The 26,842-nt window shown below is 46.5% G+C and overlaps 2 protein-coding genes across 3 annotated transcripts in view; both read left to right on the top strand.

Annotated features, from left to right (window-relative positions):
* PTK2B (protein tyrosine kinase 2 beta) overlaps positions 1-26,842 on the top strand; it is a 358,085-nt gene that overhangs the window by 269,139 nt on the left and 62,104 nt on the right. The gene's annotated exons all lie outside the window — the stretch shown is intronic.
* Positions 1-26,842, top strand: part of EPHX2 (epoxide hydrolase 2) — a 110,023-nt gene that overhangs the window by 77,238 nt on the left and 5,943 nt on the right. For both annotated transcript variants that reach the window (XM_053383810.1, XM_053383809.1), the window contains 6 exons: positions 13,249-13,323; positions 15,544-15,592; positions 21,893-21,995; positions 23,842-23,911; positions 24,524-24,604; positions 26,640-26,698. In XM_053383810.1, the coding sequence (XP_053239785.1) occupies positions 13,249-13,323; positions 15,544-15,592; positions 21,893-21,995; positions 23,842-23,911; positions 24,524-24,604; positions 26,640-26,698 (437 nt within the window). The remainder of the gene's footprint in view (positions 1-13,248; positions 13,324-15,543; positions 15,593-21,892; positions 21,996-23,841; positions 23,912-24,523; positions 24,605-26,639; positions 26,699-26,842) is intronic.

Raw genomic sequence — 26,842 nt, 5'->3', positions numbered from 1 at the left:
AGCCTCTGCCTTCTCTCCTCTCCTCTGTGTGTGTTTGGAGGCAGGGTGAGGGAGGCAAACCAGCTGGAAGTGATTTCTGGGCGCCCGAAGTGCATTTCCTTGTCGTCGCCCTGCTTCGCTCGCAGTTTTGATTAGAGGGATGAATTATTGAAATCGCCCAATTGCCGCTCAAGGTTATTGCTTTCCAGGGTTGTTTTAGCTGGCGTTTATTATGCAAATGCTCTTCTTCTCCCCCAAATTGTCCTCTTCCCTAATGCTTTGCACTGATTTTGTGTGTGTGTGTGTGTGTGTTCACGCATGCGCACTCAGTTTTGCACCCTTAGGAAAGTTTGCATCCGTGGGAAGCAGGCGTTTCTTTTTTTTTCTTTTTTATAAAAAAAATATTCATTTTTCTTTTTCATTCATTACATACATCTCAGATTCTTTTTTTTTTTTAATTTTATTGGTTTTTTCCACACATAATACAAGACAATACAACACAATACAAGACATACAAACACGTAAACACGTATAATTTCTTAACCTTTCATTTCTTAAGCCTTCTTTCAGCGACTTCCCCATACCTCCCCTTTCTGCATCCCTGTTATCAATCTTTTCAGCATCCCCTAATTTCAATATAATACTTTCTTTAGATCTTATTTCTCATATCCAATTGCTAATCGCTGCAATTCTATTTTGCATTACCCAAAACATTTTAGCATTCATTAATTTTACAACAGTTCTTAAGATAAATTTTAAACTTCTTCCAATCTTCTTCCACCGTCTCTTTCCCTTGGTCACGGATTCTGCCGGTCATCTCAGCCAGTCCCATATAGTCTATTACCTTAGTCTGCCATTCTTGCAGTGTAGGTAGTTCTTGTGTCTTCCAATACTTCGCTAATAGTACTCTTGCTGCTGTTGTAGCGTACATAAAAAACGTCCTATCTTTCCTTGACACCAATTGGCCTACCATGCCCAGGAGGAAGGCTTCTGGTTTCTTCACGAACGTGCATTTAAGCACCTTTTTCATTTCATTATAAATCATTTCCCAGAATACCTTGATCCTTGGGCACGTCCACCAAAGGTGGTAGAAAGTACCTTCAGTTTCCTTACATTTCCAACATTTATTATCGGGCATATGGTAAATTTTTGCAAGCTTGACTGGGGTCATGTACCACCTATAAATCATTTTCATAATGTTCTCTCTCAAGGCATTACATGCCGTAAACTTTATACCGGTGGTCCATAACTGTTCCCAGTCAGCAAACATAATGTTATGGCCAATGTCTTGTGCCCATTTAATCATAGCTGATTTAACCGTCTCATCCTGTGTATTCCATTTCAACAGCAGGTTATACATTCTTGACAAGTTCTTAGTATTGGGTTCCAATAGCTCTGTTTCTAATTTTGACCTCTCCACCTGGAAGCCAATTTTCCTGTCCTGTTTGAAGACTTCATTTATCTGATAGTAATGAAGCCAGTCTCTTACTTTTGACTTCAGTTTCTCATAGCTCTGCAATTTCACTTTTCCCTCCTCCTGTTCTATAATTTCCCAGTACTTTGGCCATTTGGATTCCATATTAAGTTTTTTCACTTCCTTAGCCTCCATTGGTGACAGCCACCTGGGGGTTTTGTTTTCCAACAAATCTTTATATCGAATCCAAACCTTATACAATGCTTTCCTAACAATATGGTTCTTGAAACCTTGATGAATTTTTACCTTGTCGTACCATATATATGCATGCCAGCCAAATCTGTTATTAAACCCTTCCAAATCCAAAATGTCTGTGTTTTCAAGAAGCAGCCAGCTTTTCAGCCAGCAAAACGCCGCTGATTCATAGTACAACTTTAAGTCCGGCAGGGCAAACCCCCCTCTTTCTTTTGCATCAGTTAATATCTTAAATTTTATTCTGGGCTTTTTGCCCTGCCAGACAAATCTAGATATGTCTTTTTGCCACTTCTTGAAACAATCCATTTTGTCTAAAATCTGCAATGTTTGAAATAAAAACAACATTCTAGGCAAGACATTCATCTTAATAACAGCAATACGGCCTAACAAGGAAAGTCTCAAATTTGACCATACTTCTAGATCTTTCTTAATTTCTGACCAGCATTTCTCATAGTTATCTTTAAATAAATTCACATTCTTAGATGTCAAATTAATCCCCAGGTATTTCACCTTCTTTGCTACCATTAACCCCGTTTCACTCTGAAACTTTTCCCTTTCAACAGCTGTTAAATTTTTGTCCAGTACTTTCGTTTTCTGTTTGTTCAACTTAAAACCTGCTACTTGACCAAATGCTTGTATTAGTTCTAAAACTCTTTTCGTACTAGTGTCTGGCTCTTGTAAAGTTAAAACTAAATCATCTGCAAATGCTCTCAATTTGTACTGTTTAGCTCCGACCTGAATCCCTTTAACCAGCTGGTCCTCTCTAATCATGTTTAGTAAAACCTCCAGGACAGATATAAAAAGTAGTGGGGATATTGGGCATCCCTGTCGTGTCCCTTTTTCAATAGCAAATTCTTCTGTAACCACATTATTTACAATCAATTTTGCTTTTTGCTCAGAATAAATTGCACTTATACCATTCTCAAAACCTTGGCCTACCCCCATCCCTTGGAGATTCTTTTTCATAAAACTCCAAGAAATATTGTCAAAGGCTTTCTCCGCATCCACAAATATTAATACTGCCTTAGTATTAATATTAACTTCCAGTAACTCCATAATGTCTATTATATTTCTCACATTGTCTGACAAATGTCTTCCTGGAAGAAAGCCCGCTTGGTCTTTATGAATCTCCCCCACCAAAACTCTTTTCAATCTTTTTGCCAAAATGTCTGCAAAAATTTTGTAATCCACATTGAGTAATGATATAGGGCGGTAGTTCTTGACCTGATTCTTCTCGGTCTCTGTCTTTGGTATAAGTGTAATATAGGCTTCTTTCCACGATTCAGGTGCCTTCTTCCCCTCCAAAATTTCGTTACAGACCTCCTTCAACGGTTGCATAAGCCATTCTTTCAAAACTTTGTAGTATCTGGAGGTCAGTCCATCCGGTCCTGGAGATTTTCCCAATTGCATATTTTGAATGGCTCCCTCAATTTCTTGATCCGTTATCTTCTGATTCAAAGTCACTCTACTTTGTTCCGAGATTTTTTGTAATCCATATTTTTAAAGAAATTCTTCAATTTCTTTTTCGTTCACCGGCCCTTGTGCATAGAGTCTCCTGAAATAGCTCTGAAAACAGTTTCTAATCTCATTTGGTTTATAAACGTTCTTTCCCTCAACTTCTAAGTTGGTAACCGTATTCTGTTTTTGTCTCTTCTTCAATTGCCTTGCCAAAAGTTTCCCACATTTATCTGCCGATTCGAATGTCTTTTGTCTCATTTGTTTTATTTTCCATTCTATCTCTTGATTCATCAATTCCATGTATTGTCTCTGATGAAACTTGATTTCTCTCAAAATTTCATGAGACTTTGGTTTAGATCTCAATCTTTTTTCTCCTTCTTTTATCTTTTCCATGATCTTATCCTTTCTCTCATTCTGTCTCTTCCTTTTTACGGCATTCTGTTGTATTAAAAATCCTCTCATAACAGCTTTGCTTGCGTCCCAAACTATTCTTTTTTCCACTTCTGTTCTCAGATTTATCTCAAAGTAGTCCTTAACCGCCTTCTGGGCCTTTTTATATACCTCTTCATCTCTAAATAGGGAGTCATTCATCCTCCATCTGAAGGAGCCAGCTGTTGTTGGGTTCATTTCCATCTTTACAGCGTTATGGTCGGAGCAAGTCTTTGGGCAGATTTCCACTTTCTTGACCTTTGCTGCCATCCCACTAGTTATCCATATTTGGTCGATTCTCGTCCATGTCATTTTTGCTTCAGAGAAAAAGGTTCCCTCTCTCTCGAGAGGGTTCCTTGTTCTCCAAATGTCAATCAGGTTCATATTGTCAGTCATTTCAAAAAATGTCTTAGGTAATCTCCCATCCTTGGAGATCACCTGTTTTTGTGCTTTGTCCATATTTGTAGAGACCACTCCATTCATGTCTCCCATTAAAATTACATTGTAGTCCAAAAAGTCTATTAGTGTCTCATGCAGTTTCTTAAAAAATTCCGACTTCCCTTCGTTTGGTGCATAGACTCCTATTATCAATAGTTTTTCTCCTTGTACTTGGATTTCAATTGCCAAATACCTTCCTTGTTCATCTTTAAATATTAATTTAGGGGCCAACTTCTCCTTTGCATAAATCACCACTCCTCTTTTCTTCACTTTATCCGATGAAATAAATTCTTGTCCTAATCTTTTATTGATAAGTAATTTTCGGTGTACCCTAGTCACATGGGTTTCCTGTAAACAAATCAAGTCCAATTGTTCTTTTTTCAGAATATGAAAGACTTCTCGTCTCTTTCTAGGAAGGTTCAAACCATTACAATTCCAACTTAAGAATTTCAGAGACATCTTGTTATTTATTCGGTTGCCCCTCCAACAGCTCCAAGGAGATCTTCTTCTGTTGATTTTCTAGCTCCAAAGGATAGATTTGAAATGTCTGGTAGATTTTCTAGATCCGTAGGTTCCGCCGTTTCCTTAAGAAGATCTTCCTCATTTCTTGTCAGGAACTGTTCTTTGTCTTGCACTGTTTTTATCTTGATTTTCTTTCCTTTGTAATTAAAAGACAGACCTTGTGGGAACTCCCATCTGAATATTATGTTGTTCTTTCTCAATAGAGTGACCAAATCCTTGTAATGGGTCCTCGCTTCCAAGATATTTTTAGGAATATCTTTAAAGATCTGCACACGCGAGTCTTCAATTTCAAGGGCTGTTTGGAAATGTAAATTCAATATCTTATCTCTCTCCTCCTGAGATCTCAGAGTTATAAGGCAATCTCTTGGGCTCTTTCTGTTCTGTTTCCTTCCCAGTCTGAAAGCAGTTGTTATCTTAAATTCCTCCTCTTTCAAGCTGTCCTGCCAGAATTCCAGAAATTCTTTTGTCAAATATTCTATCAAATTGTCCTTTTCATTTTCTGGAATCGATCTCAGTCTCAAATTTTTATTTTTTCTCTGTAGTTCCAATAAAGACAGAGCAGCCTCATGTTCTTCCAGCTTTTTACAGACTGGTACTATCTGTTCCTGTGTATTTCCTGCAGAAAGTTTTGCTTCCTCTGCCGAAACTTTTGCCTCCTCTGCAATCTTTCTAGTTATCTCATTCTCTTGAACTAATTTATTTATAGTCTCTGTATTCAAGTCCAATTTTGTTGATAATTGATTCATCTGTTTGGAGTTTTCAGTGCTCTGCTTTGTTAGCACTTCTAGGGTTTCATTTATCTTGACTAATGCTTTTGTTAGTGTTACTGTATCCATGGAGGGAGCTGCAGGTGGTACAATTGAACCTCTTCTCTTTTGTTCAGCTTTGCTTTTGGCCCTTGTTGTTCTCTCCTCTGTTGGGCCACTCATATCCCAAGGTCTTTCCCACGAGAATCACTTTCAAGTGGAAAATTCCACAAGTCTGTTCCTTGCAGTGGAAAATAGTAGTTATTTCCCTACAGCCTCTAGATGGAGCAGTTCAGAATTTCCAATACAAGGTAACAAAGGTTCCCTTCCTAAATAAACAAAGGTGGCAACCAAATGTCCAATATCTTCTAAATAGCCAAATTGTATCTTTCCAAAGTTCCAGACTTCTGTCAAATCAAATCTTTAGTTGTAATCCAGCAGAAAACCTACTTTGTAGCAAGTCTCAAATGACAGTTCTCAGTCCCGGTAGCTCACTCCCAGGCAGTCCTCCCCAAGGGTTTAAAACGGCAGAATTCCCTTCTAAGCCTCTTTCCTGCAGGCAAAACAGTTCATAAATCTTCCCCCCCCTGCCCCTGCTTGCTAAGGGGGGGGGGAGCTGAGTCCAATGCCTGAGTCCGTCACTTTTAAAGCACTTTCTAACAATTGCAGCTTCTTGTTTCAATGCTTTATTTACATGCAGTCCGGAGAAGGCAGACTTCCTTATTTTTTACCTTCTCCGCTTTCAGCCAATTTATAATAATTTCCTTATGAATTTGTTGCTCAGTCTTACTCACGGTAGTCCAATTTGTAATCCAAATGTCAGGAAGAAGTCGGCGCTCTCCGTCAATGGCGACGCGGCTTCACTTCACGGGCTGGGTAGCGGCTCTCAGCACCGCGCTCCCCCGCTGCCACTCCAGAGCCTTTAAAAAGGCTCCTTTGCAGTAAAGAGGGGCGCTTAAGGTGCCCACCGAGCCTCCTTGCTCTCAGGCTTCTGTGCCTGAGATTTTAAGGGTCCCCGCTTCGCCGTAGCGGTCAGACCCGAACTCGTGAAGAAGCCTCCCTGAGCGGAGCTCAGCGGGAGGCGGCCATTAGCGCTGGCGCCAACCGGAAGTCTCCATACATCTCAGATTCTTAACATTTACTATGTATTCCTCCCTCCCCTCCTAGGCTTCCCCCAACTTCCGCTTCTGGTTTGTTTCTCCTTTCACCCACTTTGCTACCTCCAAACAGAAAAAGTAAGGTCCGTATAGTTAAAGCTATGGTTTTCCCAGTAGTGATGTATGGAAGTGAGAGCTGGACCATCAAGAAGGCTGATCGCCAAAGAATGGATGCTTTTGAATTCTGGTGCTGGAGGAGACTCTTGAGAGTCCCATGGGCTGCAAGAAGATCAAACCTCTCCATTCTGAAGGAAATCAGCCCTGAGTGCTCACTGGAAGGACAGATCCTGAAGCTGAGACTCCAATACTTTGGCCACCTCATGAGAAGAGAAGACTCCCTCGAAAAGACCCTGATGTTGGGAAAGATGGAGGACACAAGGAGAAGGGGACGACAGAGGACGAGATGGTGGGACAGTGTTCTCGAATCTACAAACATGAGCTTGACCAAACTGCGGGAGGCAGTGGAAGACAGGAGGGCCTGGCGTGCTCTGGTCCAGGGGGTCACGAAGAGGCGGACACGACTAAACAACAACAACAAAGCCAAAATAGAGAAGCTATTCCTTCTCCTATAGCAGCAGCTTTGGTCTCAGTGCAGAGCAAGCAGGTTTCTGTGTCTCAGCTTCCAGTCTGCTTCCAGATCATCTCACACCCCAAAACTCAGGCTCTTGTTCTCCCACCTCGAAGCTAAGTAAGTGGGATGTTGGAAAGCCTCCCCCCCCCCATTTGCCTGGAGGGCCCCATCCCTTAGTCATAGCTCTTTCCACCTAGTTCATTCTTTCGGAATGCTGACAAGGAGACTCAAGCAGCCAGATAAGGTTGTTCTCTTACGAAGAAGCTTGTCTGGGAAACAACCTCCTCTCTTAGATGCCACTACGCCCAGGGTGTAGGACCCCAAGAATGGGAAGACACTCGGGCCATCATCCAGACTGACCCCCCCCCCATCCACAACATCAATAATAATAAATATCGCCACTTGCTCTGGATGGGGGTACTAGAGAAAAATCCTGCCTAGTTCACCATCTTTTTTCCCTTAGTGTCCAGCTAGATATGTACATACAGTGGTACCTCGGGTTACAGATGCTTCAGATTACTGACGCTTCAGGTTACAGACTCCGCTAACCCAGAAATAGTACCTTGGGTTAAGAACTTTGCTTCAGATGAGAACAGAAATCGTGTGGCAGCGGCGCGGCGGCAGCAGAAGGCCCCATTAGCTAAAGTGGTACCTCAGGTTAAGAACAGTTTCAGGTTAAGAACAGACCTCCAGAACAAATCAAGTTCTTAACCCGAGATACCACTGTACATATATAATCGGCCTGTCGCTCAATATCCAAGAAACCAAAGTGCTGCACCAACAAGCACCGAACAACTCCTCCGTGGTGCCACAAATCCAACTTAATGGTGTAACGTTGGAAAATGTCAATCGTTTTTCCTACCTAGGCAGTTATCTTTCCACAAGGGCCAACACTGATGCTGAAATCCAGCATCGCCTGAGCTCTGTGAGTGCAGCTTTCTCCCGATTGAAGCACAGAGCATTTAAGAACCAGGACATTCACACGGAAACCAAAATGCTTGTTTACAAAGCTACTGTACTACACAACTACGCTTGTGAAACATGGACCACTTATAAACGCCATCTCCAACTCCTCGAAAGATTCCATCAATGGTGTCCTCAAAATTTTTTACACATCACTTGGGAAGGCAGGCAAACTAATGGCAGTGTACTAGAAGAAGCAAAGATCCCCAGTATCGAAGCAATGATTCTTCAACATCAATTTCATTGGACTGATCATGTTGTTTGGATGCCTGATTATCATCTTCCGAAGCAACAACTCTATTCCTACCTTAAGAATGGAAAGTGAAATACTGGTGGACAGCAAAAGAGGTTTAAAGCCTCTCTCAAGGCAAAACTTTAAAAATGTAGCATAAACACCAACAACTGGGAAACACTGGCCTGTGAGCACTCCAGTTGGAGAATTATTGTTGTTGTTTAGTCGTTTAGTCGTGTCCGACTCTTTGTGACCCCCTGGACCAGAGCACGCCAGGCACTCCTGTCTTCCACTGCCTCCCACAGTTGGAGAATACCTTCTACCAAAGGCGTCATTAACTTTGAAGAAACACAAACTCACAATGAAAGGGAGAAACATGCTAAGAGGAAGGCACATTTGACGAACCCTCACCATGATCTACTCCCACCTAGAAACATACATCCCCACTGTGGAAGGATGTGTGGATCCAGAATTGGCCTCCACAGTCACTTACAGACTCACTGTTAAAACTGTATTCATGGGAGACAATATTACTTGGCTACGAGGGATCGCCAAAGTAGAAAAAAAGACATACATAATTTTATCTGTATGCCACCTTTCTATAGTTAAAACCATGCGCAAGGCAGGTTGTTGTTGTTGTTGTTTAGTCGTTTAGTCGTGTCCGACTCTTCGTGGCCCCATGGACCAGAGCATGCCAGGCACTCCTGTTTTCCACTGCCTCCCGCAGTTTGGTCAAACTCATGCTGGTAGCTTCGAGAACACTGTCCCACCATCTCGTCCTCTGTCGTCCCCTTCTCCTTGTGCCCTCCATCTTTCCCAACATCAGGGTCTTTTCCAGGGAGTCTTCTCTTCTCATAAGGTGGCCAAAGTCTTGGAGCCTCAGCTTCAGGATCTGTCCTTCCAGTGAGCACTCAGGGCAGGTTACAACATGAAAACCCCACACACATTTACAAACCTAGCAAAATTAGTCATAAACAATAAATATAACGCAGGAACGGACTGGATGGACCCCCTTCGCCCTAATAAAAGCAGGGCTCCTTTTCCACAGTTTTGCTCCCCAGCATGCCTGCAGTGGGGCAAGTAATCTTGGCTCATCTGGCCAGCATTGAGAGAAGAAAAATCTCCTGGGCTGGCAAGTGTGTGTCTCAAGAAGCAAAGCTGGTAGATCTGGCCACGGCCATGAAGAATTCTTTCCTGCTCCCCGGTGCCCATCCAGGCTCTATATGGCCAGCAATCCCACCTCATCAGCAGTTTGGCTTGTGGGGTTGGGAAGAATTAGTGCTGAGGCTGGGCTCTGAATCACAGCTGGGCTAGTCTACAGCAGTAATCCAATTTAGCTTTGCAAGGAAAGAACCCATCAGTCACCGAGAACAGAGAGTGGATGACAATCCAGCCGCATTCAGGCAATTGGAAATTGGAGCCGACTGGCGCTGTCAACCCAGAGTGATGAGGGGCTATAAAATCTGCTCCTGGCACCATCTGACTTTTATTGATTTCCTGGTTATCTCAAATGTCAGGAGGGTGCTTTGTGTGTGTGTGTCCCCCCTTTTTTCTTTCAGTGTTGTCGTTAACCAGTTCTTTAAAAGCAAACTGCATTAAACCGACTTTAATCCTTTCTTTAACGTGTTCGGTAGATAAAGGGAGCACTCTGAATGTAAAATACCTGGATCTGCAGCAAGGTGTCTTGCACAGAATGCTGCTGTTGGTTCAGTCTGAGGTCTCTGGGCCAGGAGCGCAGTCTGTTTCGAACAGCACACGCAAAGAAGCACAGGGGCAGAATTTGCAGGCCTTTGCTGGGCTGCCGGATCTCTGGAAACTTGGGGTCTGAGAGCCCAGGGGTGGCAACTGAGCCTAAGACTGTAAGAAGAGCCTGCTGCATCATGCCAGTGGTCCATCTATTCCTGCATCCTGTTCTCACAGTGTCCACCCAGATGACTCCATGGGAAACTAGCAAGCAGGATTTGAGCACGAGAACCTTTCCCCCTCCAGCGGTTTCCAGCAACTGAGATTCAGAGGCATCCTTGCCTCGGGCAGTGGAGGCAGAGCAGAGCCATTCTGGCCAGGAGCTGGGCTTTTTTCCCAGCAGGAACTCAGTTCTGGCACCTTTCAGGCGGGCGCCATTGCCATTTTAAGAGAACAAGGGTTCATGGTGTGTTCCAGCACCTCTTTTTATAGAAAAATAGCACTGGCTAGGAGCCTCTCCTCCACAGTCTTCTCTTATCCTCTTGTAGAGCCATTTATTTATTTATCTTGATCACCATATTTTTCGCTCCATAAGACACACCTAGTTTTTAGAGGAGGAAAACAAGAAAAAAAATATTCCGAACGAAACAGTGGATGTATGATTTTTGTGGTTCATGCTGTGGCCACAGACATGTGATTTGACGGTGAGTTTGGGGTAGCCCAATGCAAAAATCCTGAGGATCCATGTGGATCCGTGCTTTGTAACCACGTTTTTGAGCCATTGCGGCCCCACGCAACAGTGGGTGTGTGATTTTTTTTGGTGGCGGCATTTTGGACATGCTATGTGATCTGATGGTGAATTTGGGCTGATCCAATGCAAAAATCCTGAGGATCCATGTGCTTTTACCTCCCCCCTCCCAGGCAGCCTCCTTTATCGCTAGAGTCCCTTATCTTCCTCCCAATCGCTTACCGATCAGCTGTTTCCTTTCAACACTCCCTTCACTCTTGTTTGCCTTAGTGTCTTTTCCTTAGCTGGAGCAGTTTTTTGTTCCTCCTTTTCTTCTAATTTCTCTCCTCATTGCTTGTTTTAGTATTACTGTCTCCTCTCCTTGCAAGTTCGCTGTCTTTACCTCCCCGCTCCCAGGCAGCCTCCTTTATCGCTAGAGTCCCTTATCTCCTTCCGATCACTTGCCGATCAGCTGCTCAGCAGCTTTGTTTCAACACCCCCTTCCATCTTTCTAAAAAAAAGAAGAAGCACGATCTGCTTTTCGCCCCTGGGTAATTCGGCTCCAGGGACCACGCATTCACTCCATAAGACGCATAGACATTTCCCCTTACTTTTTAAGTGCATCTTATGGAGTGAAAAATATGGTATATTCATATAACCAATAGACCACAGGGCGGTTTCCAACGCCCATCTAAGCTTGGTGCTCCTGTGTCAGCAAGTTCCATAGTTGAACTGTGTGTTGTGTGAAAAAAGTCTTTCTTTTATCTTTCATCTGTTCTGAACATTCCAACAGGCTCCTTTGGATGGTCCCGGAGTTCTGGTTCCACTTTTTCATGTTACCAAACGCTTGCAAATTTTCAGAACTGCATAGCTCAGAAAAAAAGTTTTTGAAGGCCCTTTTGTGGAGGGGTGGGGAGAGAGAGAAGGCATCTGTTCACAAACCTCCCCACACCCCACGGAAATATTGCATTTTCCCAAAATGACATGCAAAATGAGGCCAGACTTGCGGTGCTCTCTTGCCTTGAAAACAGAAGCATCTCCTGTGTGAGAGACAGACTGAAAAGTGGAGCTCTGTTGACTTCTGGGCTGCCTCTCTGGAAATGCATGTTTCCCCTCTTTTGTTTCCTTTGCTCCATGTTTGCTTAAACAAAATGGAATCAACAGAGCACTTTAAATTACAGGAAGACAAACTGCCCCCTTTTTCTCAGGCGGCAGCTGTACAAAGCTCAAGCGAGCGGCCACAGAGCCTGTTGCTGTTCAAACAGGGGGCCCTGCCAGCCCTTCCTAGGGGCAAGAGGCGAGGAGGTAAAGAGAGTGGATGGTGCTGATAGGAAATGCAGGTCCTTAATGCAGGCACTTAGTTGGACTTTCAGAGAATCATAGGATCGTAGAGTTGGAAGGGGACCCCAGAGGTCATCCAGTCCAACCCCCTGTAATGCAGGCATCTCAGCTAAAGCATCTGTGGCCACCCAACCTCTGCTTGAGAACCTCCAATGAAGGAAATACCTCTGCCACCTTCTGAGGTAGAGCAGTGGAAGCAGCTACCATCTGAATAGGCATGATTGACTGCCAAAAGCCAGAAATTGATATATGCCACATTTTCCCGTGTATAAGACGATATTTTCCCCCATTTTTTAAAATTTTAAAATTGAGGGGCGTCTTATACACAGAATGTTGCAATTAAATATACAGTCATACCTCGGGTTACAGACGCTCCAGGTTGCGCATTTTCGGGTTGCACACCGCGCCAAACCCAGAAGTACCGGAACGGGTTACTTCTGGGTTTCGGCGCTCACGCATGCGCAGAAACACTAAATCGTGCTATGCGCAGATGCACCGAATTGCGACCCGTGGGTGTACAGACACGGCACTGCGGGTTGCAAATGCAGCGGGTTGGTAGTTTCTAGGGGCATGGGTGGCGCCGTGGGTTAAACCACAGAGCCTAGGGCTTGCTGATCGGAAGGTCGGTGGTTCGAATCCCTGCGACGGGGTGAGCTCCCGTTGCTCAGTCCCTGCTCCTGCCAACCTAGCAATTTGAAAGCACGTCAAAGTGCAAGTAGATAAATAGGTACTGCTCCGGCGGGAAGGTAAACAGCGTTTCCGTGTGCTGCTCTGGTTTGCCAGAAGCAGCTTAGTCATGCTGGCCACATGACCCGGAAGCTGTACGCCGGCTCCCTCGGCCAATAAAGCGAGATGAGCGCTGCAACCCCAGAGTCGGCCACGACTGGACCTAACAGTCAGTGGTCCCTTTACCTTTAAGGTAGTTTCTATGGGAGTATATTGTATTTAATTATGGGGTATCAGAGTTTTTAGGGGGCTAACCAGGCTGGGATAGCTGGGATAGCAGGCTTGTTTTTGAAGGTCTGATGTGGATTTTTTTCAATTTCGTTGTCCTGTATGGGACAATGACAATAAAGATTATCGTATCGTATCGTAAAACCACATATCCTAAAGACACCGCAGTCTCCGCTGACTTCAAGCAAACTGGACCTGGCTAAACTCCCAGCACCCCTGAACTCTCCCCAAGATGGGAGTGGCATGTGACAATACTCTAATAAATAAGATCTTGAAAATCCAGTGCCTGGTTGTAGCCAAGAGAGATATTCTTTCTCCTACCGTGCCTCCTGTCATGTCTTGCATCCACACTTCAATGTTTCACCTTTTTCCTCTGCAGGGAGTTGCGGAGGCTGAACTGGAGAAGGACATCAGCAGGACCCTGAAGTTCATGATCCGGTCGATCCGGAAGGAGGTTGGTGTCTCCTGCGTGTGGGGTGTTGGGGCAGGAGAGGGTGTCCTGGGATGTCAGAGGCACTGCTATTTACGTCTGGGCTCAGGTTCTCCCTCCTGCTGAATTTGATGCTGTTTGTACTTTGTGTGTGTGCAGGAGAGCAAGGGAGGCCGAATGTGTTGCAGAAGCCCTTGTGGACATGGAGGGTTTAGTTTCTTTTTTTATTTTTTATTAGATTTTCTGTTTTACAATTTTAAATACTCGTTTAAACATCCTTGCAATATCAGTGACTTCCCTTCTTCTCTTTCCGTGGTTCATTTTCCATGCCATAAATCCCTGCATATTTAACATAAACAAAACCATTCAGGATCCCATTATTACATCCATCAAAACTTGTTTACACTGTTGAATTTATCTTAATGCCGCCAGTGTTTTCAGCTGTATGCAATTATTTCCAATATATTCAGCAAACATTTTCTAATCTTCTTTAAAGCTATGTTCTTCTTGTTCTCTTATGTTAAGTCTGCAAGCTGCGCATATTCCCTCAGCTTATGTTTGCCATTCTTCTTTAGTTGGGACCTCGCTCGTTTTCCATTTGGGGGCCAACAAAACACAGGCCACAGTAGTTTCATACATAAATAACCTTTTTTGACACCTGGGAATTTCTGTGTGAATTATCCCCAGCAGAAAGGACTCTGGGGTTGTTGGGGTTTTTTTTGGAAAAGTACTTTAAAACATTTTTTTCAATTCATTACGGATCATTTCCCAATACTCTTTTGCCCTTTTACAAGTCCACCGCATATGAAGAAACATTCCCTCGACCTCCTTGCATCTCCAGTTTAATGGGCGAGTTTAGTTGAATGGTGGGCAGTGCCTTAAGACCTCCAGAGGTGATACAGAATGGAGGGGGTGCAGTCAGACTTTGCCCCTCCACATGACTGCAGAAACTGAATTGCATCGTGCAGATTTGGCCGAACCTGTATCATTCCCCCCCCCATTTTCTTTAAAAAATTTATTGAATTTTATTAATACAAAAAGAGAAAAAGAAAAAGTACATTCTACCAAAACAGAACCACACAAAAATACCCTATTATTTACACAAACACAAATCCTCCCCCCCCCCATTCTCCTCACACCACCTTGACTTCCCTCCACCACACCACAACTTCCTTATTTTTAAATTCTGTATGATCCTTGCACTCTTTAGATTTTGAATTTTTATCTCTTTATAACATTCCTAGATAATGTTGTGCTTGTTGGGATACTGCCAGGGAGACAAAGTCCATCTGAGCCCCCAAGCTCCTTCCCGGACGATCCATCGACCTCCTGTAGACAGGCAGTATCAGCAATTAGCGACACGAAGCCTCAAGAATAGATTGCCACATTCTTAGGCTGGTGCACACTATCAGCAGAATTCACACAGCGAAAGATGCACAGCAGGAGAGCATATTTACAGTTTATTTAGCGTTGGTCAGAACAAAGAAACCATGACCGCCTGCATCGGTATGTTCAGGCAAGAAGAAGGAGAGAAACGAAAGCAACTGACAACATAAACATCCTGTGAGACAGGAAATACGCAGGCTGTGACACAAACATCCTGCTCCCTTTTAAGGTGGAACGGAAATATCCTAACAGTGCTTTCCACTTTACTCCTTTAATCTAAACATATCATTGTATCATTTTTATTTGGGCTGAAATATCCAGCCTTCCGTGGCTTAAAAGCTGGGTTACGTTTGCTCAGATTCATTTATTTTTTTGACTTTCTCTTGAGAATGCTGAGCTAAGTGGCCCATCAGTTCTGACTCTAGCACAGGGCTAGGCAACCTAAGGCCCAGGGGCCATATGCAGCCCAATCGCCTTCTAATTCCGACCCATGGACAGTCCAGGAATCGGCGTGTTTTTACACGATTAGAAGTGTCCTTTTATTTAAAATGCATCTCTGGCTTATTTGTGGGGCCTGCCTGGTGTTTTTACATGAGTAGAACGTGTCCTTTTATTTAAAATGCATCTCTGGGTTATTTGTGGAGCATAGGAATTCATTCAATTCTTCCCCCAAAATAAAGTCCGGCCCCCCACAAGGTCTGAGGGACGGTGGACCAGCCCACAGCTGAAAAACGTTGCTGACCCCTGTTCTAGCAGATCTCTTTCCCAGCTCCTCTCCACCTCACCTCTTTGCCTCTTCACCACCACCAGCCTACTGGCTTGACTTCTGATCATTCATTCAAAACGCTTTCCTTGCAGGACAAGATAAACGGCCCTTCGCTTGATGTCAGGAAATGCCGGGAGCGAGGTGAGAGAACACAGCAGCCGGGCAGGCGCTCCGGCAGTTCCCACGTGATATGGGGTGCATGCATTTGGGCGTGGTGTGGAAAAGGGGAGAAGGAAAATCTTTTGCTCCCTCCCTCATCATGTGCTGGTCCCGAGGGTTAACCGTGAGGCGAGGTCCAAGTCCAGTCTGAGGTCGAGGGTGCAGTATGGAGGCCGTCCGTCAAAGCTGAAGCGGGTTCCAAGGCAGGGAGTCAGGTGAGGTCAGAAGCTCCAGCAGGACAGGGTGCAGGCAGGAACTGGCTACCAACAATGTTGCTCCCGCAACTTGGGACTGGGGCTGGCTGGCTTTTATCTGCCCCAAGGCATAGGGCGGCCCCAGTCCACAGGTGACTCACCTTTCCTGGCCTGGAGGCAAGGACTCCTCCTGCGGGAACTTAGTTCCCTCCGCCTCTCTGCCCTGAGCCTCTGCAGCTCAGGAGAGGCTGGAGGGTTACTGGACCCAGAGGCAACCTCCGCTTCCTCTGATGGGGCTGAGAGTGGAGCACCTGCAGGCAATGGGTCCTCCATCACCTCAGGAGCCAGAGCAGACTCAGCTGGCGCCTGCACCTGAGGATCCAACCCAGGTGAGGACCCTTCAGGCTCAAGCCCCAGCCCTGGCTCAGCTGGTTCTGGAGGCGGGGAATCCTGTGCAGGCTGGGATCCCTCAGGTTCAGCCTCCGAGTCCGAATCGGACTGTGCGGTGGGAGATTCAGGGCAGACAAAATAAGAAACTTGCCAAGTGCCTATGGCACCCAAAGGGTGACCCCTTAATGACTGTTGCAGCTGGCTCCTCTTGCACGTTGTTTATTATCATTATTATCATTATTATCGTTATAATCATTATTATCATTAATTGAACCACGGGTCTCAGGGTGGTTCACAGAATAAAATCGAGATATAAAAACCACAAAATACCTAATATATGGTTACCAGATGTCCCCGTTTCCCGGGGACAGTCCCCGGATTTACAGATTTGTCCCCGGACAAAATATAGGGACGCGGGTGGCGCTATGGGTAAAACCTCAGTGCCTAGGACTTGCCGATCGTATGGTCGGCAGTTTGAATCCCTGCGGTGGGGTGAGCTCCCGTCTTTCGGTCCCAGCTCCTGCCCACCTAGCAGTTCGAAAGCACTCTTAAGTGCAAGTAGATAAATAGGGACCGCTTTATAGCGGGAAGGTAAACGGCGTTTCCGTGTGCGGCTCTGGCTCTGGCTCGCCAGCTGCAGCTTCGTCACACTGGCCACGTGACCCGGAAGTGTCTCCAGACAGCGCTGGCCCCCGGCCTCTTAAGTGAGATGGGCGCACAACCCTAGAGTCGGACACGACTGGCCCGCACGGGCAGGGGTACCTTTACCTTTACCTTTACCCCGGACAAAATCCGTCAACGGTATGTCCCCGGATTTCATTTGATGTCCTCGGACTTATATTTTAAGTGTTGTAGATTTATTAGTAGGGAAAGAACGTTGCGTGATTGGTTCAATGGCACAAGACACATCATATGGGGACTTCCAGCGAGGCAAAATGGCAGGCGCCACGGCAGCGAGCAGCTCCTGAAGCCAGCCAGAGCCAACTGTGCTACCAGGCTGGCTCCAGGCTGCTGAGACTGCTGCTGCCGAGGGGGAACCGGGGACGCCCGGCGCATCAACAGGGGGAACCGCTGACACACCCACCCACCCCCCACGACCCAAATCGAGCCGGGAGCAAGAGCACCCGGTCGACTGCCCAGCGACGCACCGGGGCCAGGAAAACCCTGGAGCTGATGCAGGGAGAAGGAGAGGAGAAGGAAGAGACAGAAAGAGAAAGAAGAAAAAAAGGGGGAGCCCTGAACTTGTCGCGCCACTGCCGCCGCCGCCGAGATGGAGAGGTAGGAGAGCACCAGGAGGGCAAGGACACTTGGCTGAGCCCAGGCCCACTCCAAGAGGGCAGGCCGGGGCCCAGAGGAAGGCCGTGCGACAGAGGAGACCACAGAAGAGATAACTTTTTAATTTAATAATAATAATAACTATCAGAGCTGCCCTAGGTCCCAGCTCACCAAGGACCAACGCCGCTTCGTTGTTAAGTATAAAAGTCTTTATTGAAGTTCAATTTCACTTCCACAGCCGCAGCGTGCAGCACTATGTCTCAAACTCTAGACCGCCGAAGCTCCGTCTGAATCTCCTCCCCCCTGACACCAGTTTAAGACTCTAGCCTTGCTCCACCTCTTCCTTTGTTCTTTCCTCCTCTGGGTCCGCCTGTCCGTCGGGGTCTCGCCCTTCCTAGACTCCTCTGACGCTGAGTCCCCTGAGTCTTCCCCCTGCCTCCGGCGGGCTTTAGGACCTGGTTCCCAATCCGGGTTTTCTGCTGTCCCGCGCGCCTGTACATTCAAACTTGGCGCGCGCGCCCAGCCGGCAACCTTCCTCCTGACCGTTACACTGCTGCTGTCACTGCTCCCCCCTTCGGGGAGGCTAGCTGGAACTGACCTCCCCTCCGTTTCCCCACTTTCCGATGGGGGCGTGGTCAGCCCTGACTCATCTTCTCTCCCCGCTGGAGGAGACGCTGGTCCTGACACATGTGACTCTTCCCCCCCACTACGCTCTGGTGGGGAAGCTGGTCCTGATCCCCCGCTACTGCTTTGGGAGTCCCCGCTGGCCCCTTGCTTCTGGTGCGTCCCCCCTGGGACCCCCCTTGCCCTGACCATCAGCGCCCCCTTCTGGGAATCTTCTGATTCGCTGGAGAAGCTCATGGAATCTCTCGGGTCACTGTCATACTCCCCTACGCTGCCCTCGGATTCCTCCCCTTCGCTCTCCATTTCCTCTCTCCCCTGTGCTTTGCTCCTGAGCCCCTGACAATAACTTTTTTTCTCTTTTCAAAAAAAAAGTGTCCCCGGATTCTTTGAAAAAAATCTGCTAACCTTAACCTAATAAAAACAAAAACAACAACCCAACAGCCCGCCCCACCCCACCCCCACAAAAAACACATTTTAAAAGGGCACAAGCCAAGGTTTGCGAACATCTGATAGATTCTGGTCCCAGTTCAAAGCACTGGTTTTGACCTATAAAGCCATAAAAGGGTCAAGACTGCAAAAACGTAAGGACTGCCGCTCCCCATATGAACTGACCCGGACCCTGAGATCATTCTCTGAGGGCCTCCTTCATGAGAGGTCTGGAGGGTGGCAGCACAGGAACGGGGCCTTTTCTGCAGTGGCTCCCCGCTTGTGGGATGCTCTCCCCAGGGAAGCTCCCCTTGGCACCTTCATTATGCACCTTTAGGCACCAGGCCAAAACATTCCTCTATAACCAGGCTGATTGACATCCAGTGCCCTTTTAAATGTGTTGTGGGAAGAGGGATTATTGGTTGGGTCTTGTTCTTACAGTTGTACCTTCGTTCTCAAACTTAATCCGTTCCGGAAGTCCAAAGCGTTCCAAAACCAAGACGGGCTTTCCCATAGAAAGTAATGCAAAATGGATTCCTCCGTTCCAGACTTTTAAGAACAATCCCTAAAACAACTTGAATCTTACTATCTAACGAGACCATTGATTGATCCATAAAATGAAAGCAATAAACATTGTACTGCAGTCGCACAATCAATCAATCAATGACAAAAACAAAACAAAAAAAGCCGCAAAAACAAAGTGGCAAAATAAATAGCAAAAACAGACAGGCCTCAGTGTAACACTTAAAATGGAAGCGTAACACTCAAAACGGAGCACATTCAGCTTCCAGAAAAAGTTCGCAAACCGGAACACTTACTTCTGGGTTTGCAGTGTTTGGGTTCCAAGTTGTTTGACTACCAAGGCGTTTGAGAACCATGGTACCACTGTACTAGTTTTTAGGGTATGGCCCTAACAGGTTGGGCATTAAAAAGGTAAAGGGACCCCTGACCGTCCAGTCTCGGACGACTCTGGGGTTGCGGCGCTCATCTCTCTTTATTGGCCAAGGGAGCCAGCGTTTGTCTGCAGACAGCTTCCGGGTCATGCGGCCAGCATGACTAAGCCGCTTCTGGCGAACCAGAGCAGCGCACAGAAACGCTGTTTATCTTCCCGCAGGAGTGGTACCTATTTATCTACTTGTAGTGTGACATGCTTTCGAACTGCTAGGTGGGTAGGAGCAGGGACCGAACAATGGGAGCTCGTCCCATTGTGAGGATTCGAACTGCTGACCTTCATGAATAACATTAAATAACAGTAGCGACATGCTCAATCTAAGCAAATTAGGCAGTGATCGCAGCTGACTAACTGGACCCCATTCTGTTCTTCCTCAACAACATAGGGGCGCTTTCAGCTTGCGAGTTCCCAGCTTAATTTTCCTGCTCAACAAGTACGGGTGTTCAGTGAATTTAAACTCCTGGTGGGAGAGTCTGTTCCAGCCCTTGCAAGTGTTGACTGTATCTCCTTTGTCTGTTCCGGTGATCCCAGAGCGCGGCCTGCTTTGCGCTGACACAATGCCTTAGATCTCAAATCACACATTTGCAGGGTGTGATTTGAGAATTATTCAGGGGAGAGAAAACAGTTGGCATGTCGTGCCACGCTTGATGGTTTGCAGACGGATGCAAATGAAGTGTAGGAACCGAGAGAGAGGCTCCTTGTGCAAAGGTATTTGCTGCGCAGAAACTTTGGGTGCTTCTAGATGATCTGCTTGTTGAGTATTCAGCCTGATTTGTTAGCAGGGAGATTAGATGTTGTTGGTTGTTTATTGAGCATGCATTCCGATTTGTTTGTGGGGAGCTTATATGCCATTGCCTCAAGCAAGTCTTATCCCAGGGCGTTTCTCCATTACTGCAAAGCCCGATCTCTGGGGAAAGTGGGTTTCTTGTGCAAGACCCTCCAGTCAATTCTAATTATGCAGCCTGAATCTGTTGTTTATATGTGATTGAATCAGAAAAGGGCAACCAAAACCATAAGAGGATGGAGCAACTCTCCTCTGAAGGAACGTTGTAGCATTTGAGATTTTTTAGTTTAGAGAAAAGGTGAGTGAGATAGAATTTTAGAAAATGATACATGGCATGGCTGGAGAGACTAGAATTTGGGAACATCTGATGAAGCTGAATGTCAGGAGATTTAGGAAATACTTTTTGTGTTTTTTTAAAGGACATATTCATGCAGCGCATAGTTAAATTACGGAACTCAATCCCACAGAAGGCAAAGATGGCCACGAACCTAGATAATGATGATGATGATTTATTTATACCCCATGCATCTGGCTGGGTTTCCCCAGCCACTCTGGGCAGCTCCCAACAGAATATTAAAAACACAATAAAACATCAAACATTAAAAACTTCTCTATACAGGGCTGCCTTCAGATGTCTTCTAAAAGTCAGATAATTGTTTATCTCCTTGACATCTGCTGGGAGGGCGTTCCACAGAGCGGGCACCACCACCAAGAAGGCCCTCTGCCTCGTTCCCTGTAAGCTCATTTCTCGCAGTGAGGGAACCGCCAGAAGGCCCTTGGAGCTGGACCTCAGTGTCCGAGCTGGACGATGGGGGTGGAGACGCTCCTTCAGGTCTTCTGGGCAGAGGCCATTTAGAGCTTTAAAAGAAGATGAGATGAATTCATAGAGGAGAGGGCCGTCAATGGCTGCCAGCCGTGATGGCTATGCGGCGCCTCCACAGTTGGAGGAACAGTGCTTCCAAATACCAGTTGCCAGAGAGCACAGGAGGGGAGAGGGCTCTTGGGTTTGAATCCTGCTTGCTGGTTTCCCAGAAGAAGCATCTCGGTGGCCACTGTGAGAGCAGGATACTGGACACTCTAGGCCATTGGCCTGGTCCAACAGGCTCCTCTTGTCGGACTTGCGTTCACTACGACCAAGCTACTCCTCCTCCGGTCGAGTCCATCGGAATCGCCTCTGACGATAATTAACGACCTGAGCCTTTGATAAGCCTCCAGGCATGTTCCCCATTCAGCAGAGTTTCAAAGCAGCAGAAGTGACGAGATTTATGAGCTACATTGCAAAGACTTTTATTTCTCGCTATGCAGACAGAAAAGAAATAAACATGCTCTCTCTGTGAAAGCAGAGAGCAACTGAAAAACAAAGGAACAGGAAACCAGTAACATCACATCCGTCTCCTGTCTTCCATGAGACTTCCAACAGTCTGGAATCCCTGGAATGTAAACAGAGTCCTGTGACTTCAAAAGCACTGCACAGTGGCAACACACAGAAACCAACACCTCTTACGCTCTTATAAATCCCACCCACAAAATAGTGACTGTCTGGAAATGCCATTTTTTGCCCAGGCCCCGCCATTTGCAATTAATTATGGCCACGAAAGCATTACTTTCATTCCAATCTTCCTTCATTTGCACCACAGGAGGACTGCTGAAAGGACTTTCCGAAGACGCACCCTCAAGTTCTCTCCTGCCAGAGCCTGTGCTGCAGTACTATCTCCAACAGTTTCAAAAATCTGGATTTAGGTGAGTGGCAGGGAGGGGATGAAGCAGGAGTAACCATGGCTCTCATTTGTGTAGGAATAGATTTAGACAGTAGGAGAGGATTTATTGTTTAGTTCTTATCCTTCCTTGTGAGATCAGCAGAGTACCATCCTTTGCATCTTGGGAACTAAGACAAGGTTGACTTAACCATCTAGCAACAATAATCCAAGATGCTTTAAGACAGACTGTATTTTCCTGGTATTACCTGTTTTCTCCCCCTTAAAAATAGCAATCACACTCCCATTGTTTTGTGAAGAAATAAAAGTAGTATTTACTTACATAATCCAAGTCTTGAAGTAGTACAAAATATACAGTGGTACCTTGGTTGTCGAACGGCTTGGCTCCCGAACAAATCAGCTCCCAAACGCTGAAAACCCGGAAGTGAGTGTTCCAGTTTGCAAACGTCTTTCGGAAGCCGAACATCCGATGTGCCTTCTGCATCTTCCGATTGAGTGCAGGAAGCTCCTGCAGCAAATTGGAAGTTGCCCCTTTATTTTCGAACAGTTCCGGGAGTCGAACAGACTCTCGAAATGGATTAAGTTTGGTAACCAAGGTACCACTGTATGTTCAAAAATAGTGTCTGAGCTGCAGAGAGAGTTCTGTGAGCAGCAGAGCTCGGACATGCATGTGGGGCCAGCTCGGAAGCATGATGAAGAAAGAAGAGGCTGACCAGGCAGGAAAGGAAATATGTAGTGTTACAGCTTCCTGCCAAGGCAAAGGAAGCCATCTCACAAGGTTCTCTCTAGGAAATTTAAAGGAAAGCTCTGTGACCCTCAGCCCCTTCATGGGCCTGTCTGGCACAATGTGAAGTGTTGGTTTGACCAGGACCGTCTTGCCCATAGGTGCTAGGGGTGCGGGGCACCCGGGCGCCAGGCTCTCAGGGGCGCCAGGCTGAGAGTCCGGGGCCCGAGAGTTGAGTCTGGGGAAAAGCCCACCCATTGGTCGGAGCGTTGCGTTGGGCTCTTCTGCTGTGGGCAGCTCTGTGTCGCGAGTTCGGGGGCGACCTAGCCAGCGAGGCGCTGAGGCTGCTGGCTGGCTCCGCCCTCCTGCACGCCTGGGACTGGGCAACTGGGGGGGCGATGGGTGGATCTTTGCACCCCTGCGCCGCATATGCTTAAGACAGCCCTGGGTTTGACGCAATATCGTCCCACAATTAGGTCTGGAGGGCACTTTGCCTTGGCACGGCATGCTCTCCCGTTCTTCTGCGCAAGGACTGCAATGCAGCTTGTACTTTGGAGCGCCGGTATTGTTAGGATATAGTTCCGTTCCACCGTAAAAGAGTACAGGCATGACTGTTGTGTGCCACATGCCTGTTTACTTTCAGCACAGATCTGCTGGGAACTTCCGTTTGTATAGAACTTTTGCTTTTTGCTGTTTTGCTGGAGACGAAGGGAAGCAGATATGTTTTCTCCTTTGTTCCTGCTGCTGAATAAAAGCTGTAAATATGCTTACACATTTCTCTGTCTGCCTCTTCTGCTGTGAGAAGATTTATTCACTCTGCTGACAGAGCGTGCACGGGTCTCTAAACGTATCTGAGGCTCGTGTCACTGATTGATGCTGTTCCAAGGGAGACCGGTGATTGTCCGGCTGCCAGCTGGTGGCTGGAGCCAGCTGGGGGCCTGCCTGATGCCCCCGTCTCCCCGGCAGTATCCCAACAGGCATTGCATGTGATGGGGCTCTGTGGGGCTCAAGGATTTCTGATTCTTTTGTGGTGGTTTGCACACTGCAAGGGGTTGAACCAGATGGTCTTTGGGGTCCCTTCCAACTCTACGATTCTGTCACTGGCCTCTTACAAGCCTCCTGCTCTTCTCCCCTTCGCCTCTTGCAGAGGACCACTGAACTGGTACCGAAACATGCAGGCGAACGTGCGCTGGGGATCCCGTGCAAGGAGCTGGAAGGTAAGGGATGGAGAAGAAGTGACTCCCTTGATTTTCCCACCCTCTTGCCCTGGAACAAAGCTCCAAAAGGTCACCGTAAACCTCTAGCTGGCCAAATGCAGTAGATCTTCATCGAAAGGTTTATCTCCAGCACAGATTTTGCCAACCTGGTGCCCTTCAGCAGCTGGAGGGCACCAGGTTGGCACAAGTCTTGAGCGAGCAAGTTGGCATTCAGGAGAGGAAAACGCACATGAAAAACGAGGGAGTTGCTCTCCTAAGTCATTTTCACAGCTAAAATCTGTCTCTTAGATTTCTTGGCCAAAATCCCTCTTGTGTGTTTACTATTTGAGGATAATACTTCATGCATCTGACAGAGCGGGCCGTTCCTGTCCACAAAACCTTATTCCCCCCAAACAACCTATTAGTCTTTTAAGGCACCACGTAACAGACCCAGAAAGCACATCCACTACTCTGGAATTTCCACCGTATAACCCAAAATATTGGGGTGGGGGGAGACTGCATCTCCCACACAAGCCAACTCTCCCCTGCCCATTTCTGCAACACGTAAAATCATGCCTGGCTAATCACTGCTTCAAACTGGCCTCCATTCCTTCTGCATCTTTGAATCTACAGATCAGAGTTCCTGCTTTGATGGTCACTGCTGGGGGGGACGCAGTCCTGTCCCCGAAATTGAGCAAAGGCATGGAAGAATGGGTGAGTGACTAGTGCTGTCAACCTCTGCAACAGTTGGGTGATGTTTGCCCGCAGATGCACAGAAGTTGCAGGTTGCTGCAGCCGAGCCGTCCTTCTGAAACATCCTTTCTGTTTTGTGGCCTCCCGGGTTGGATTGCTGTAGTGCTCTTTACGTGGGGCTGTCCGTGAAAGACAAAAGTCAGCTGCCGAAGTTATTCGAAACTGAGCTCAAATGAAGTCAAAGGCATTGAACCACACAATGCCCCTTCCTCTTGCCATCTGTAGCGGCTTCCAGTTCGTTTGATCTTCTGTAGCCCTAAATAATAATAATAATAATAATAATAATAATAATAATAATAATGATAAATATTTATATCCCGCCCTTCCCAGCCAAAGCCAGGCTCAGAGCAGCTAACAACAGTAAAATAATACAGCATTCCAAAATCAATTCATTATAAATTCAGTCCAAATCAAATTAATGGCAACCATTGGGTTAGAGTTCTGTGAGGATTACCAAAGGAGTGGGGTCAGACTGTGCCTTGGCCAAAGGCCTGGTGGAACAGCTTTGTCTTGCAGGCCCTGCGGAAAGATGTCAAGTCCCGCAGGGCCCTAGTCTCTTTTGACAGAGCGTTCCACCAGATCGGGGCCACGGCCGAAAAAGCCCTGCTCTGGTTGAGGCCAGCCTAACCTCCTTGTGGCCTGGGACCTCCATGATGTTTTTGTTTGAAGACCGTAAGGTCCTCCGTGGGACATACCAGGAGAGGTGGTCCTGTAGGTACGAGGGTCCTAGGCCGCATAGGGCTTTGAAGGTTAAAACCTTGGATGGCTTCTCCGTGGCGAGAGATCACGAGCGGAGAGGGGTCGGCAGCGGCAATTGGAAGCTGGGAGGGCAGTGCAGTGCTCCTCGGTTAAGAAGCCGAGGAAGAAAATGGAAATGGCTCCAGCGAAGCCAGTGCAGGGTGATAAAACGAGGGAGAAGGACCACGGTTCTGACTCTGGCGCAACTGCCCTGAAAGGCGGGAAGTGACAGGCCTGACAGCCCCAGGCTGCCTCATCACTTGCTTGCCAGTCAAATAGCACCTCTCCCCGCAACTTACTTTCTTATTTCATAATTTCGTAAAATTTATACACCGCTCGATTGTAACAAAAACCTCAAAGCCGTTTACAAAAAAAAGATAAAGGAATGACTTGACATGAGCCAACAGTGTGACGCGGCAGCTAAAAAAGCCAATGCAATTCTGGGCTGCATCAATAGGAGTATAGCATCTAGATCAAGGGAAGTAATAGTGCCACTGTATTCTGCTCTGGTCAGACCTCACCTGGAGTACTGTGTCCAGTTCTGGGCACCACAGTTCAAGAAGGACACTGACAAACTGGAACGTGTCCAGAGGAGGGCAACCAAAATGTTCAAAGGCCTGGAAACGATGCCTTATGAGGAACGGCTAAGGGAGCTGGGCATGTTTAGCCTGGAGAAGAGGAGGTTAAGGGGTGATATGATAGCCATGTTCAAATATATAAAAGGATGTCACATAGAGGAGGGAGAAAGGTTGTTTTCTGCTGCTCCAGAGAAGCGGACACGGAGCAATGGATCCAAACTGCAGGAAAGAAGATTCCACCTAAACATTAGGAAGAACTTCCTGACAGTAAGAGCTGTTTGACAGTGGAATTTGCTGCCAAGGAGTGTGGTGGAGTCTCCTTCTTTGGAGGTCTTTAAGCAGAGGCTTGACAACCATATGTCAGGAGTGCTCTGATGGTGTTTCCTGCTTGGCAGGGGGTTGGACTCGATGGCCCTTGTGGTCTCTTCCAACTCTATGATTCTATGATTCTATGAATAAAATGATCACTAAGAGAAACGAACAACAATCTAGGACTTTCAGAAAGCTAAAATAACAACGGACTGAAAACTGATTAAAACTCACACCTACTTTCTAAGCATCCGGACAGGCTTGTCTGAATGAATATGCTTTTAGTAGGTATTTAGTATTATTATTATTATTATTATTTATTTATTATCCTACGGCTGGCCTGGGTCGTAACCCGTGTCTTGTCTTTCCAGATTCCACATCTGAGCCGTGGGCACATTGAAGAGTGCGGACACTTCACGCAGATGGAGAGGTAAACAGGGAGACCGCTTCCCCTTCGGTTTCCAGCAACTGCCATTCAGAAGCAATTCTGCCTCACAACTATGGAAGCGGAACGTAACCACTGTGTCTAGCAACCATTGGTAGCCTTTTCTTCCTCCATGAAGTTGCCCAGTCC

This window comes from Podarcis raffonei, chromosome 3, assembly GCF_027172205.1.
Source record: "Podarcis raffonei isolate rPodRaf1 chromosome 3, rPodRaf1.pri, whole genome shotgun sequence".
Lineage (NCBI taxonomy): Eukaryota > Metazoa > Chordata > Lepidosauria > Squamata > Lacertidae > Podarcis > Podarcis raffonei.
Note: the sequence above shows the minus strand (reverse complement) of the source record. Positions and strands in the feature narration are given on the sequence as shown.